Source organism: Dendropsophus ebraccatus, chromosome 6 (assembly GCF_027789765.1).
Source record: "Dendropsophus ebraccatus isolate aDenEbr1 chromosome 6, aDenEbr1.pat, whole genome shotgun sequence".
Lineage (NCBI taxonomy): Eukaryota > Metazoa > Chordata > Amphibia > Anura > Hylidae > Dendropsophus > Dendropsophus ebraccatus.
In genome coordinates, this window is record NC_091459.1 from 147,226,840 (window position 1) to 147,241,273 (window position 14,434).

At 56.8% G+C, this 14,434-nt stretch overlaps 1 protein-coding gene across 1 annotated transcript in view; it reads left to right on the forward strand.

Moving 5' to 3' along the window:
* Positions 1 to 701: 701 nt before the first annotated feature.
* The window catches only part of RAB10 (RAB10, member RAS oncogene family), a 29,665-nt gene continuing 15,932 nt past the window's right edge, over positions 702 to 14,434 (forward strand). The window contains exon 1 of the mRNA XM_069973213.1: positions 702 to 1,049. Within this exon, the coding sequence (XP_069829314.1) occupies positions 923 to 1,049 (127 nt within the window). The 5' untranslated portion in view covers positions 702 to 922. The remainder of the gene's footprint in view (positions 1,050 to 14,434) is intronic.

The following is a 14,434-nucleotide window of genomic DNA, read 5'->3' on the forward strand; positions in this document are numbered from 1 at the left end:
GCGTTAGGTGTTGTCAGGAGGCGGCTATGAGGCGTTAGGTGTTGTCAGGAGGCGGCTATGAGGCGTTAGGTGTTGTCAGGAGGCGGCTATGAGGCGTTAGGTGTTGTCAGGAGGCGGCTATGAGGCGTTAGGTGTTGTCAGGAGGCGGCTATGAGGCGTTAGGTGTTGTCAGGAGGCGGCTATGAGGCGTTAGGTGTTGTCAGGAGGCGGCTATGAGGCGTTACGTGTTGTCAGGAGGCGGCTATGAGGCGTTAGGTGTTGTCAGGAGGCGGCTATGAGGCGTTAGGTGTTGTCAGGAGGCGGCTATGAGGCGTTAGGTGTTGTCAGGAGGCGGCTATGAGGCGTTAGATTGGTAGCTTTGCCTTTGTTCCCTATAGCAACCAGTTATATTTTTGCTCATGAGGAGAGCCGTGCTGTGATTGGCTGCTTTGGGCAGCATAGAGTTTCTCCTGTAGGAGGTTTCCCTAGCGCTGCCCCGGCTTCTGTGTGCACATCCCTGCAGTGAAGAGAAGTTTGTTTGTTTTTTTTACATGCGAACAATAAAGTTTCTTGTAGCTCTGGGTATTCTTTACAGAGGGGGAATCACTGGACGCATGCGCGCTATCGGCCTAACGACTGCGTGCGCGCTCACGTGACGGGCGGGTCGGCGGGCGCCGCTGCGGCAGGGGCGGGTGAGGGCGCGCGTCGGGGGGAGGAGCCGCCATTTTGTCCCGGCGAGGCCCTGTAGGTGGAGCCTGCGGGAGAAGGGAAGAGACGCGGGGAAGAGGCGGAGAACCCGGGCCAGCCACAGCGCCATACGGAGCGGTTTGTTGTCGGCAGCGGCGGGTGTGCCCGGTACTGGGGAGGGCTCCGTGTATGACGAGACCGCCGAGCGGCGGCCGCGACTGATTGGAGAGGGGTCCCCGGGGGAGACGCTGGGCCCATGGCGAAGAAGACGTACGACCTGCTCTTCAAGCTGCTGCTCATAGGAGACTCGGGGGTGGGGAAGACCTGCGTCCTCTTCCGCTTCTCGGACGATGCCTTCAACACCACCTTCATCTCCACCATCGGTGAGTGACGGGGCCCCGGGGGCCACACTGCACGGGCGGGGGCCACACTGCACGGACCGGGGCCCAGCTGTCATACACTGAGAGCCTGACCATACTTATACAGGGGCCACACTGCACGGGCCGGGGGCCACACTGCACGGGCCGGGGCCCAGCTGTCACTGAGAGCCTGACCATACTTATACAGGGGCCGCACTGCACGGGCCGGGGGCCACACTGCACGGGCCGGGGCCCAGCTGTCACTGAGAGCCTGACCATACTTATACAGGGGCCACACTGCACGGGCCGGGGGCCACACTGCACGGGCCGGGGCCCAGCTGTCACTGAGAGCCTGACCATACTTATACAGGGGCCGCACTGCACGGGCCGGGGGCCACACTGCACGGGCCGGGGCCCAGCTGTCACTGAGAGCCTCACCATACTTATACAGGGGCCACACTGTACGGGCCGGGGCCCAGCTGTCATACACTGAGAGCCTGACCATACTTATACAGGGGCCACACATTATGGGCCTATCAGTCATACACAGCTCAGCTATAGGTATATAGGGGCCACACTGCTCCTGCCGGGGCCTATCGGTCATACACAGCTCACCTATAGGTATATAGGGGCCACACTGCTCCTGCCGGGGCCTATCAGTCATACACAGCTCACCTATAGGTATACAGGGGCCACACTGCTCCTGCCGGGGCCTATCAGTCATACACAGCTCAGCTATAGGTATATAGGGGCCACACTGCTCCTGCCGGGGCCTATCGGTCATACACAGCTCACCTATAGGTATATAGGGGCCACACTGCTCCTGCCGGGGCCTATCAGTCATACACAGCTCACCTATAGGTATACAGGGGCCTATCAGTCATACACAGCTCACCTATAGGTATACAGGGGCCACACTGCTCCTGCCGGGGCCTATCAGTCATACACAGCTCACCTATAGGTATTTAGGGGCCACACTGCTCCTACCGGGGCCTATCTGTCATACACAGCTCACCTATAGGTATTTAGGGGCCACACTTCCCCTACCGGGGCCTATCAGTCATACACAGCTCACCTATAGGTATTTAGGGGCCACACTGCTCCTACCGGGGCCTATCTGTCATACTTTGAGAGCCTGCCCAACTGTACTTATACAGGTGCCCTTGGGGCCACACTGCTCAGGTAGGGGCCTGTCCTATCAGACCCCACCTATAGATACACAGGGGCCCTGGGGCCACACTGCTCCATACATTTATATTGTCACATTGGGAGAGTAGGGCACCACCTATAGCAGTCATGTCAAACTCTGGCCCGCTGAGCTTTTCTATTGCTATATTAAATCTGGCCTAGTGGAGGGCTGGCTACTATATAAGAGACTATGGGGGAGGGCTGGCTGCTATATAAGAGACTATGGGGGAGGGCTGGCTGCTATATAAGAGACTATGGGGGAGGGCTGGCTACTATATAAGAGACTATGGGGGAGGGCTGGCTGCTATATAAGAGACTATGGGGGAGGGCTGGCTACTATATAAGAGACTATGGGGGAGGGCTGGCTGCTATATAAGAGACTATGGGGGAGGGCTGGCTGCTATATAAGAGACTATGGGGGAGGGCTGGCTGCTATATAAGAGACTATGGGGGAGGGCTGGCTACTATATAAGACTATGGGGGAGGGCTGGCTGCTATATAAGAGACTATGGGGGAGGGCTGGCTGCTATATAAGAGACTATGGGGGAGGGCTGGCTGCTATATAAGAGACTATGGGGGAGGGCTGGCTGCTATATAAGAGACTATGGGGGAGGGCTGGCTACTATATAAGAGACTATGGGGGAGGGCTGGCTACTATATAAGAGACTATGGGGGAGGGCTGGCTACTATATAAGAGACTATGGGGGAGGGCTGGCTACTATATAAGAGACTATGGGGGAGGGCTGGCTACTATATAAGAGACTATGGGGGAGGGCTGGCTACTATATAAGAGACTATGGGGGAGGGCTGGCTACTATATAAGAGACTATGGGGGAGGGCTGCCTACTATATAAGAGAATATGGGGGAGGGCTGCCTACTATATAAGAGACTATGGGGGAGGGCTGGCTACTATATAAGAGACTATGGGGGAGGGCTGCCTACTATATAAGAGACTATGGGGGAGGGCTGCCTACTATATAAGAGACTATGGGGGAGGGCTGACTACTGTATAAGACTATGGGGGAGGGCCGGCTACTATATAAGAGACTATGGGGGAGGGCTGGCTGCTATATAAGAGACTATGGGGGAGGGCTGGCTGCTATATAAGAGACTATGGGGGAGGGCTGGCTACTATATAAGAGACTATGGGGGAGGGCTGGCTACTATATAAGAGACTATGGGGGAGGGCTGGCTACTATATAAGAGACTATGGGGGAGGGCTGGCTACTATATAAGAGACTATGGGGGAGGGCTGGCTACTATATGAGACTATGGGGAGGGCTGGCTACTATATAAGAGACTATGGGGGAGGGCTGGCTACTATATAAGAGACTATGGGGGAGGGCTGGCTACTATATAAGAGACTATGGGGGAGGGCTGGCTACTATATAAGAGACTATGGGGGAGGGCTGGCTACTATATAAGAGACTATGGGGGAGGGCTGGCTACTATATAAGAGACTATGGGGGAGGGCTGGCTACTATATAAGAGACTATGGGGGAGGGCTGCCTACTATATAAGAGACTATGGGGGAGGGCTGCCTACTATATAAGAGACTATGGGGGAGGGCTGCCTACTATATAAGAGACTATGGGGGAGGGCTGCCTACTATATAAGAGACTATGGGGGAGGGCTGGCTGCTATGTGGCCACCTATGGTAATGGGGGGGAGACACCACCTATAGTAGTGGGGGGGTGACATCACCTATAGTGGTGTGTGTGGGGGGGGGGGGTGACATCACCTATAGTGGTGTGTGTGTGGGGGGGGGGGTGACATCACCTATAGTGGTGTGGGGGGGGGGGGGTGACATCACCTATAGTGGTGTGGTGTGGGGGGGGGGTGACATCACCTATAGTGGTGTGGGGGGGGGGGGTGACATAAACTATAGTAGTGGGGGGGGGGGTGACATCACCTATAGTGGTGGTGGGGGGGTGACATAAACTATAGTAGTGGTGGTGGGGGGGTGACATAAACTATAGTAGTGGGGGGGGGGTTGACATCACCTATAGTGGTGGAGGGGGGGTGACATAAACTATAGTAGTGGTGGTGGGGGGGTGACATAAACTATAGTAGTGGGGGGGGGGTGACATCACCTATAGTGGTGGTGGGGGGGTGACATAAACTATAGTAGTGGTGGTGGGGGGGTGACATCACCTATAGTAGTGGTGGGGGGGGGGGGTGACATAAACTATAGTAGTGGGGGGGGGTGACGTCAGCCCCCCCCACCACTACTATAGGTGATGTCACCCCCCCCCCCCCCCACTACTATAGTTTATGTCACCCCCCCCCACCACTACTATAGGTGATGTCACCCCCCCCCACCACTACTATAGGTGATGTCACCCCCCCCCCCCCTACTACTATAGTTTATGTCACCCCCCCCCCCACTACTATAGGTGATGTCACCCCCCCCCACCACTACTATAGGTTTTGTCAACCCCCCCCCCCACCACTACTATAGGTGATGTCAACCCCCCCCCCCCACCACTACTATAGGTGATGTCAACCCCCCCCCCCCACCACTACTATAGGTGATGTCAACCCCCCCCCCCCACCACTACTATAGGTGATGTCAACCCCCCCCCACCACTACTACTATAGGTGATGTCAACCCCCCACCACTACTATAGGTGATGTCAACCCCCCCACCACCACTACTACTATAGGTGATGTCACCCCCCCCACCACCACTACTACTATAGGTGATGTCACCCCCCCACCACCACTACTACTATAGGTGATGTCACCCCCCCCCCACCACTACTATACAGGGCTCCAGATGGCGACCAAAATGGTCGCCAATGCGACTAATATTTTGCAAATGGCGCCCAGATTTATTAATCTGGGCGCCATTTGCGACTGGCCCCGGCGGCGGCGCGCTGTCTCTAAGTCCGGTCCCCGGCTGATGCGCGGCTGCCGGGGGTGTCCCGTCCTATCCCCGGCAGCGCGGCGCATCAGTGAGCTGCCTGGGGCCCTGACTTCCGGCACAGGAAGCGCGCGTCAGAGACTCTTCCTGTGTCAGAAGTCACAGCCCCGGCGTACAGGGAGCTCACTGACGCCCCGCGCTGCCGGGGATAGGACGGGACACCCCCGGCAGCCGCGCATCAGCCGGGGACAGCGTCCAAAGAAGAAGAGGATCACCGGGGGAGCGGGTTGTCAGGTGAGTTTGTGTGTTTGTTGTTTTTTAAATACTGCTTAGCATAGAGGAGGAGGGGGGGCATCTATAATGGGGGAAGAGAAGGGGGGGCATCTATAATGGGGGGAAGAGAAGGGGGGGCATCTATAATGGGGGGAAGAGAAGGGGGGGCATCTATAATGGGGGGAAGAGAAGGGGGGGCATCTATAATGGGGGGAAGAGAAGGGGGGGCATGTTCAAGGGGGGGAGAGGGGGCTATCTATAAGGGGAGGGGGTATCTATAAAGGGGGGAGAAGAGGGGGCATCTATAATGGGGGGGGGGAGAGGGGGCATCTATAACTGGGGGGGGGAGAGGGGGCATCTATAATGGGGGTAGAGGGGGTCATCTATAAGGGGGGGAGAAGAAGGGGGCATCTATAATGGGGGGGGGAGAGGGGGCATCTATAATGGGGGTAGAGGGGGTCATCTATAAGGGGGGGAGAAGAGGGGCATCTATAATGGGGGGGGGAGAGGGGGCATCTATAATGGGGGGAGAGGGGGCATCTATAATGGGGGGAGAAGGGGGCATCTATAATGGGGGGGAGGAGGGGGTCATCTATAAGGGGAGGGGGCCATCTATAAGTGTAGGGCAAACTGGCTGCAGACACTGGGAGATAGATATATGCACAATTATTATTATCAGGGCCCCTCAGGTGTCTGTATTGTAGGGGGTCACTTGCATTAGTCACTAGGTGAGAGATATATCTATCTATATACTCATCTTGTGGGGGGTCACTATGGCTGCAGTCATAAGTCTAGCTCAGTATGTATAGACTGTTGCAAGCTTTTAAAGGGAACCTGTCACCCCCGGTGCCGGGGTGACAGGCTCCCAACCCCCCGTTAGAGCCCCCTATACTCACCTTATCGCGCCGGATCCCGCTTCTGAAGATGGTCGGGTCACGGAGATCTCAGCCGCTGCAGCCCGGCGCGCACACTGAGAGATGAGTCCAACACTCCGTGACCCGGCCATCTTCAGAAGCGGGATCCGGCGCAATGAGGTGAGTATAGGGGGCTCTAACGGGGGGTTGGGAGCCTGTCACCCTGGCACGGGGGTCAACAGGTTCCCTTTAAGTTCAAGTTCAGAAGAGTAAGCCTCATTAGAAGGCTAGCCAAGTGAAGCTGAAGTACTGAGTCAGACTGTATATGGTTGTCAGACTGTATATGGTTGTCAGGTTGCAAGTTTCCATGTTGAACATTTTCAAACTAAGAAAAGAGAGAATCTAAAGGAGGAGGAGGCTGCTGCCGTGGCCTCTGCACACAGTAAGTCCCATGTAACATAACATTAATTTTACATGGTTTAAAATGTTGGCGACCAAATATTCTATTTGGCGCCTAAATTTTTCAGGTTAGGAGCCAATGGCTCCTAGGTAAATTTTTTAGTCTGGAGCCCTGCTATAGGTGATGTCAGCCCCCCCCCCACCACTACTATAGGTGATATCACCTATAGTAGTGGTGGTGGGGGGTGACATCACCTATAGTAGTAGTGGTGGTGGGGGGGTGACATCACCTATAGTAGTAGTGGTGGTGGGGGGGTGACATCACCTGTAGTAGTGGTGGTGGGGGGTTGACATCACCTATAGTAGTGGTGGGGGGGGGGTTGACATCACCTATAGTAGTGGTGGGGGGGGGGTTGACATCACCTATAGTAGTGGTGGGGGGGGGGTGACATCACCTATAGTAGTAGTGGTGGTGGGGGGGTGACATCACCTATAGTAGTGGTGGGGGGGGTGACATCACCTATAGTAGTGGTGGTGGTGGGGGGGTGACATCACCTATAGTAGTGGTGGGGGGGGGGTTGACATCACCTATAGTAGTGGTGGGGGGGGTGACATCACCTATAGTAGTGGTGGGGGGGGCTGACATCACCTATAGTAGTGGTGGGGGGGGGTGACATCACCTATAGTAGTAGTGGTGGTGGGGGGGTGACATCACCTATAGTAGTAGTGGTGGTGGGGGGGTGACATCACCTATAGTAGTAGTGGTGGTGGGGGGGTGACATCACCTATAGTAGTGGTGGGGGGGGTGACATCACCTATAGTAGTGGTGGGGGGGGGGACATCACCTATAGTAGTGGTGGGGGGGGGTGACATCACCTATAGTAGTGGTGGGGGGGGTGACATCACCTATAGTAGTAGTGGTGGGGGGGGGGGGTTGACATCACCTATAGTAGTGGTGGTGGGGGGGGTGACATCACCTATAGTAATAGGAGGAGCAGTAAAGTGAATGTACCATCAGTATTTATATGAGTAGATGGGCGTCCCAGTTCCTCCTTATGGGACCAGTCTATCCTCAGGCACCGCCCCCGCCGCCCCCAGTGTGAGGAAACCCCTCCCCTCTGTGACGCGGCTCCATTACAATCAATTATATAAAGAACTTCCAGTCTGAAGGTATGTGCACACTAAGGAACCCACTGTGGATTATGCAGCTCACCCCCACTCACATCTCTGCCTGCACCATAGACTCCATTCTATAGTCAGACAGATTCTGCCGTCCAGCTGTGAAATCCACGGTGGGTGGTCCGTCCAGGTTCCATAGTGTGCACATACCCTAACACAGTGCTCTCTGCTGCCACCTCTGTCCATGTCAGGAACTGTTTCCTATGGGGATTTGCTGCTGCTCTGGACAGTTCCTGTGTCAGACTGGAGAGAATACACCACTTCCTGCAGGACATGCAGCAGCTGATAAGTACCTGAAGACTGGAGATTTTTTAATTGAAGTACAAATCCCTGGCATCGGCTGATTTGAAAGAATTTGTTTTCCTGAACTACCCCCTTTAACGTGGAAGACACCGCTTATAGTAATGGGGGGCACCATCTATCGCAACATCAGGAGCAGTACTGAGAGGCCACCACCTGTAGTAGTAGTAGTAGGGGGCACTACCACCTGTAGTAGTAGTAGGGGGCACTACCACCTGTAGTAGTAGTAGTAGTAGTAGTAGGGGGCACTACCACCTGTAGTAGTAGTAGTAGGGGGCACTACCACCTGTAGTAGTAGTAGTAGGGGGCACTACCACCTGTAGTAGTAGTAGTAGGGGGCACTACCACCTGTAGTAGTAGTAGTAGGGGGCACTACCACCTGTAGTAGTAGTAGTAGGGGGCACTACCACCTGTAGTAGTAGTAGTAGGGGGCACTACCACCTGTAGTAGTAGTAGTAGGGGGCACTACCACCTGTAGTAGTAGTAGTAGGGGGCACTACCACCTGTAGTAGTAGTAGTAGGGGGCACTACCACCTGTAGTAGTAGTAGTAGGGGGCACTACCACCTGTAGTAGTAGTAGTAGGGGGCACTACCACCTGTAGTAGTAGTAGTAGGGGGCACTACCACCTGTAGTAGTAGGGGGCACTACCACCTGTAGTAGTAGGGGGCACTACCACCTGTAGTAGTAGGGGGCACTACCACCTGTAGTAGTAGTAGTAGGGGGCACTACCACCTGTAGTAGTAGGGGGCACTACCACCTGTAGTAGTAGTAGTAGGGGGCACTACCACCTGTAGTAGTAGTAGTAGGGGGCACTACCACCTGTAGTAGTAGTAGTAGGGGGCACTACCACCTGTAGTAGTAGTAGTAGGGGGCACTACCACCTGTAGTAGTAGTAGTAGGGGGCACTACCACCTGTAGTAGTAGTAGTAGGGGGCACTACCACCTGTAGTAGTAGTAGTAGGGGGCACTACCACCTGTAGTAGTAGTAGTAGGGGGCACTACCACCTGTAGTAGTAGTAGTAGGGGGCACTACCACCTGTAGTAGTAGTAGTAGGGGGCACTACCACCTGTAGTAGTAGTAGTAGGGGGCACTACCACCTGTAGTAGTAGTAGTAGGGGGCACTACCACCTGTAGTAGTAGTAGTAGGGGGCACTACCACCTGTAGTAGTAGTAGGGGGCACTACCACCTGTAGTAGTAGGGGGCACTACCACCTGTAGTAGTAGGGGGCACTACCACCTGTAGTAGTAGGGGGCACTACCACCTGTAGTAGTAGTAGTAGGGGGCACTACCACCTGTAGTAGTAGTAGTAGGGGGCACTACCACCTGTAGTAGTAGTAGTAGGGGGCACTACCACCTGTAGTAGTAGGGGGCACTACCACCTGTAGTAGTAGGGGGCACTACCACCTGTAGTAGTAGGGGGCACTACCACCTGTAGTAGTGGTAGGGGGCACTACCACCTGTGGTAGGGGGCACTACCACCTGTAGTAGGGGGCACTACCACCTGTAGTAGGGGGCACTACCACCTGTAGTAGGGGGCACTACCACCTGTAGTAGGGGGCACTACCACCTGTAGTAGGGGGCACTACCACCTGTAGTAGGGGGCACTACCACCTGTAGTAGGGGGCACTACCACCTGTAGTAGGGGGCACTACCACCTGTAGTAGGGGGCACTACCACCTGTAGTAGGGGGCACTACCACCTGTAGTAGGGGGCACTACCACCTGTAGTAGGGGGCACTACCACCTGTAGTAGGGGGCACTACCACCTGTAGTAGGGGGCACTACCACCTGTAGTAGGGGGCACTACCACCTGTAGTAGGGGGCACTACCACCTGTAGTAGTGGTAGGGGGCACTACCACCTGTAGTAGGGGGCACTACCACCTGTGGTAGGGGGCACTACCACCTGTGGTAGGGGGCACTACCACCTGTGGTAGGGGGCACTACCACCTGTGGTAGGGGGCACTACCACCTGTGGTAGGGGGCACTACCACCTGTGGTAGGGGGCACTACCACCTGTATTTATACAAGGAGTTGGTTGGTAGTAACCAGGTGCTGCCCTCTTCAGATGGTGCGGTAACAAGCGGGGTGCCGTGCTCTTGGTATCACGTTATGGTAGATCTGACCTCACTGGTATGGGGGGGGCGGGGGGGCCTCTCGTCACTGGTATGGGGGGGGCGGGGGGCCCTCTCGTCACTGGTATGGGGGGGGCCCTCTCGTCACTGGTATGGGGGGGGCCCTCTCGTCACTGGTATGGGGGGGCGGGGGGGCCTCTCGTCACTGGTATGGGGGGGGGGGCGGGGGGGCCTCTCGTCACTGGTATGGGGGGGGCCCTCTCGTCACTGGTATGATCAGGGGCTGGTGATTGACAGCGGGAGCTTCTGACACCTTGTCATGTTGTTCCAGTTTTGGGAATTTTGTGCTGTGAGGAGTCGGCTAGATGGTTCAGCTAGTGCAAGGGGGGGGGTCTTGTATGACCCAAATGGAGGGCTTTACTGATCCTGGAGCAACCCTGATCCTGTCGGGATGGAACCATGCTGGGGGGGGGGGGGGGGGGGGGGGGCTGGCACCATGGTTGAGCCCTGTAGTCGAGCGCTGGCCTTGGGTGGTGCCCCCTGGTGCCCCTTGGGGTGCTGCTCTCGCCTTCCTCAGTGTCTGCTCCTCGTACATTCTTTATATATATAAACAGAACAAGGTTCATATGTGAGTTCTTTGAAAGCCAGAGGCGCCGGTCACGGCCAATGTGGGCGGAGCCCCGGCTGCTGCACCGTGTGTGACTCTTCCCTGGGCGTTCACAGCACCGGGTATTCTGTAGGGAAGGAAGGCCGGTAATTATAGGATTATATCGTGTCCATCCACCTGTCTGTACATGGAGAGGAGGCAGGAAGGCATCATGTATGGCCTGTATGCTGCGTTTACACACACAGATTTCTGACCAATTATTGAAGCCAAAGCCAGGAATGGATCTGAGAAGAGGAGAACCTCAGTCTTTCCTTTATGACCTGTTCTGTTTACAGTCTTCCTGGCTTTGGCTTCAATAATTTGTCAGATAATCTGTCTGTGTAAATGTACTTATAGACAATAGAACATGCTGACTACACAGTGACCCCACCAGCAGAATAGTGAGTGCAGCTCTGGGGCATAATACAGGATGTAACTCAGGATCAGTAATGTATGTACACAGTGACCCCACCAGCAGAATAGTGAGTGCAGCTCTGGAGCATAATACAGGATGTAACTCAGGATCAGTAATGTATGTACACAGTGACCCCACCAGCAGAATAGTGAGTGCAGCTCTGGAGCATAATACAGGATGTAACTCAGGATCAGTAATGTATGTACACAGTGACCCCACCAGCAGAATAGTGAGTGCAGCTCTGAAGTGTTCTAGAGCAGCGATGCAGATTCTCATGTCTGCTTCTCACAGAGGTCCAGAGTCTAGAGACTTTTCTGGGGCAGGATGGAACATTTGCAGTGTATGGTCAGGGCTCCACCACCTGTGCCCATGGTGCTCCCCTCTGCCTGGTGCACAGTGTAGGAGCCCGGATAGCAGTGCTCCCCATGGTGCTCCCCTCTGCCTGGTGCACGGTGTAGGAGCCCGGATAGCAGTGCTGCCCATGGTGCTCCCCTCTGCCTGGTGCACAGTGTAGGAGCCCGGATAGCAGCGCTGCCCATGGTGCTCCCCTCTGCCTGGTGCACAGTGTAGGAGCCCGGATAGCAGCACTGCCCATGGTGCTCCCCTCTGCCTGGTGCACAGTGTAGGAGCCCGGATAGCAGCGCTGCCCATGGTGCTCCCCTCTGCCTGGTGCACGGTGTAGGAGCCCGGATAGCAGCGCTGCCCATGGTGCTCCCCTCTGCCTGGTGCACAGTGTAGGAGCCCGGATAGCAGCGCTGCCCATGGTGCTCCCCTCTGCCTGGTGCACGGTGTAGGAGCCCGAAGAGCAGCGCTCCCCATGGTGTTCCCCTCTGCCTGGTGCACAGTGTAGGAGCCCGGATAGCAGCGCTCCCCATGGTGCTCTCCTCTGCCTGGTGCACAGTGTAGGAGCCCGGATAGCAGCGCTCCCCGTGGTGCTCCTCTCTGCCTGGTGCACGGTGTAGGAGCCCGGATAGCAGCACTGCCCATGGTGCTCCCCTCTGCCTGGTGCACGGTGTAAGAGCCCGGATAGCAGCGCTCCCCGTGGTGCTCCTCTCTGCCTGGTGCACGGTGTAGGAGCCCGGATAGCAGCGCTGCCCGTGGTGCTCCCCTCTTCCTGGTGCACGGTGTAGGAGCCCGGATAGCAGCGCTCCCCATGGTGCTCCCCTCTGCCTGGTGCACGGTGTAGGAGCCCGGATAGCAGCGCTCCCCATGGTGCTCCCCTCTGCCTGGTGCACGGTGTAGGAGCCCGGATAGCAGCGCTCCCCGTGGTGCTCCCCTCTGCCTGGTGCACGGTGTAGGAGCCCGGATAGCAGCGCTCCCCATGGTGCTCCCCTCTGCCTGGTGCACGGTGTAGGAGCCCGGACAGCAGCGCTGCCCATGGTGCTCCCCTCTGCCTGGTGCACAGTGTAGGAGCCCGGATAGCAGCGCTCCCCATGGTGCTCCTCTCTGCCTGGTGCACAGTGTAGGAGCCCGGATAGCAGCGCTGCCCATGGTGCTCCCCTCTGCCTGGTGCACAGTGTAGGAGCCCGGATAGCAGCGCTCCCCATGGTGCTCCCCTCTGCCTGGTGCACAGTGTAGGAGTCTGGATAGCAGCGCTGCCCATGGTGCTCCCCTCTGCCTGGTGCACAGTGTAGGAGCCCGGATAGCAGCGCTCCCCATGGTGCTCCTCTCTGCCTGGTGCACAGTGTAGGAGCCCGGATAGCAGCGCTCCCCGTGGTGCTCCCCTCTGCCTGGTGCACAGTGTAGGAGCCCGGATAGCAGCGCTGCCCATGGTGCTCCCCTCTGCCTGGTGCACAGTGTAGGAGCCCGGATAGCAGCGCTCCCCATGATGCTCCCCTCTGCCTGGTGCACAGTGTAGGAGCCCGGATAGCAGCGCTCCCCATGGTGCTCCTCTCTGCCTGGTGCACAGTGTAGGAGCCCGGATAGCAGCGCTGCCCATGGTGCTCCCCTCTGCCTGGTGCACAGTGTAGGAGCCCGGATAGCAGCGCTCCCCATGGTGCTCCCCTCTGCCTGGTGCACAGTGTAGGAGTCTGGATAGCAGCGCTGCCCATGGTGCTCCCCTCTGCCTGGTGCACAGTGTAGGAGCCCGGATAGCAGCGCTCCCCATGGTGCTCCCCTCTGCCTGGTGCACAGTGTAGGAGCCCGGATAGCAGCGCTCCCCGTGGTGCTCCTCTCTGCCTGGTGCACAGTGTAGGAGCCCGGATAGCAGTGCTGCCCATGGTGCTCCCCTCTGCCTGGTGCACAGTGTAGGAGCCCGGATAGCAGCGCTTCCCATGATGCTCCCCTCTGCCTGGTGCACAGTGTAGGAGCCCGGATAGCAGCGCTCCCCATGGTGCTCCCCTCTGCCTGGTGCACAGTGTAGGAGCCCGGATAGCAGCGCTTCCCATGGTGCTCCCCTCTGCCTGGTGCACAGTGTAGGAGCCCGGATAGCAGCGCTCCCCATGGTGCTCCCCTCTGCCTGGTGCACAGTGTAGGAGCCCGGATAGCAGCGCTGTCTGTCTTACACCAGCTTACTAATGTGACTGACATGACATGCAGATAACATTGGGGCTGTGCACGCTGCTCTGAAGCCCTTCCAGGCATAGCGGAGGAATGTGTTCATGGCATAAAAATAACTGCAGCCTGTGACGCTGCGCACGTGTCTGGGCCCATCAGCCGGGGGCAGGGATCAGGTAGATCACACTGGGGGGTACAGGGATCTGTCAGGTAGATCACGCTGGGAAGGGGGGCACAGGGATCAGGCAGGTAGATTACACCATCATCTTGTCCACAGATTTGGTGACCCCTAGGGCCCTCAGGGCATGTAATGGGGGTTTACCTGCTGCCCCCCATAACAGTAGTTGCTGGCACCCCGCCCCGGGATCCGGTGACTCTCAACTATTCTTTGATTTTGCACCAAGAACGCAGAAGCTCATGTAATATTGATGGCCGACGTGTAAGGGACAAAGAAGCTTCCAGAGCGCGGCCGAAACCTGAGAAGCCTCCAGCAGAGACCTGTCCCCTCAGGTTACCTGCCCCTCCAGACTACTGCTCCCTGTTATCAGCCATGGGGGGATACAGACTACTGCTCCCTGTTATCAGCCATGGGGGGATACAGACTACTGCTCCCTGTTATCAGCCATGGGGGGATACAGACTACTGCTCCCTGTTATCAGCCATGGGGGGATACAGACTACTGCTCCCTGTTATCAGCCATGGGGGGATACAGACTAC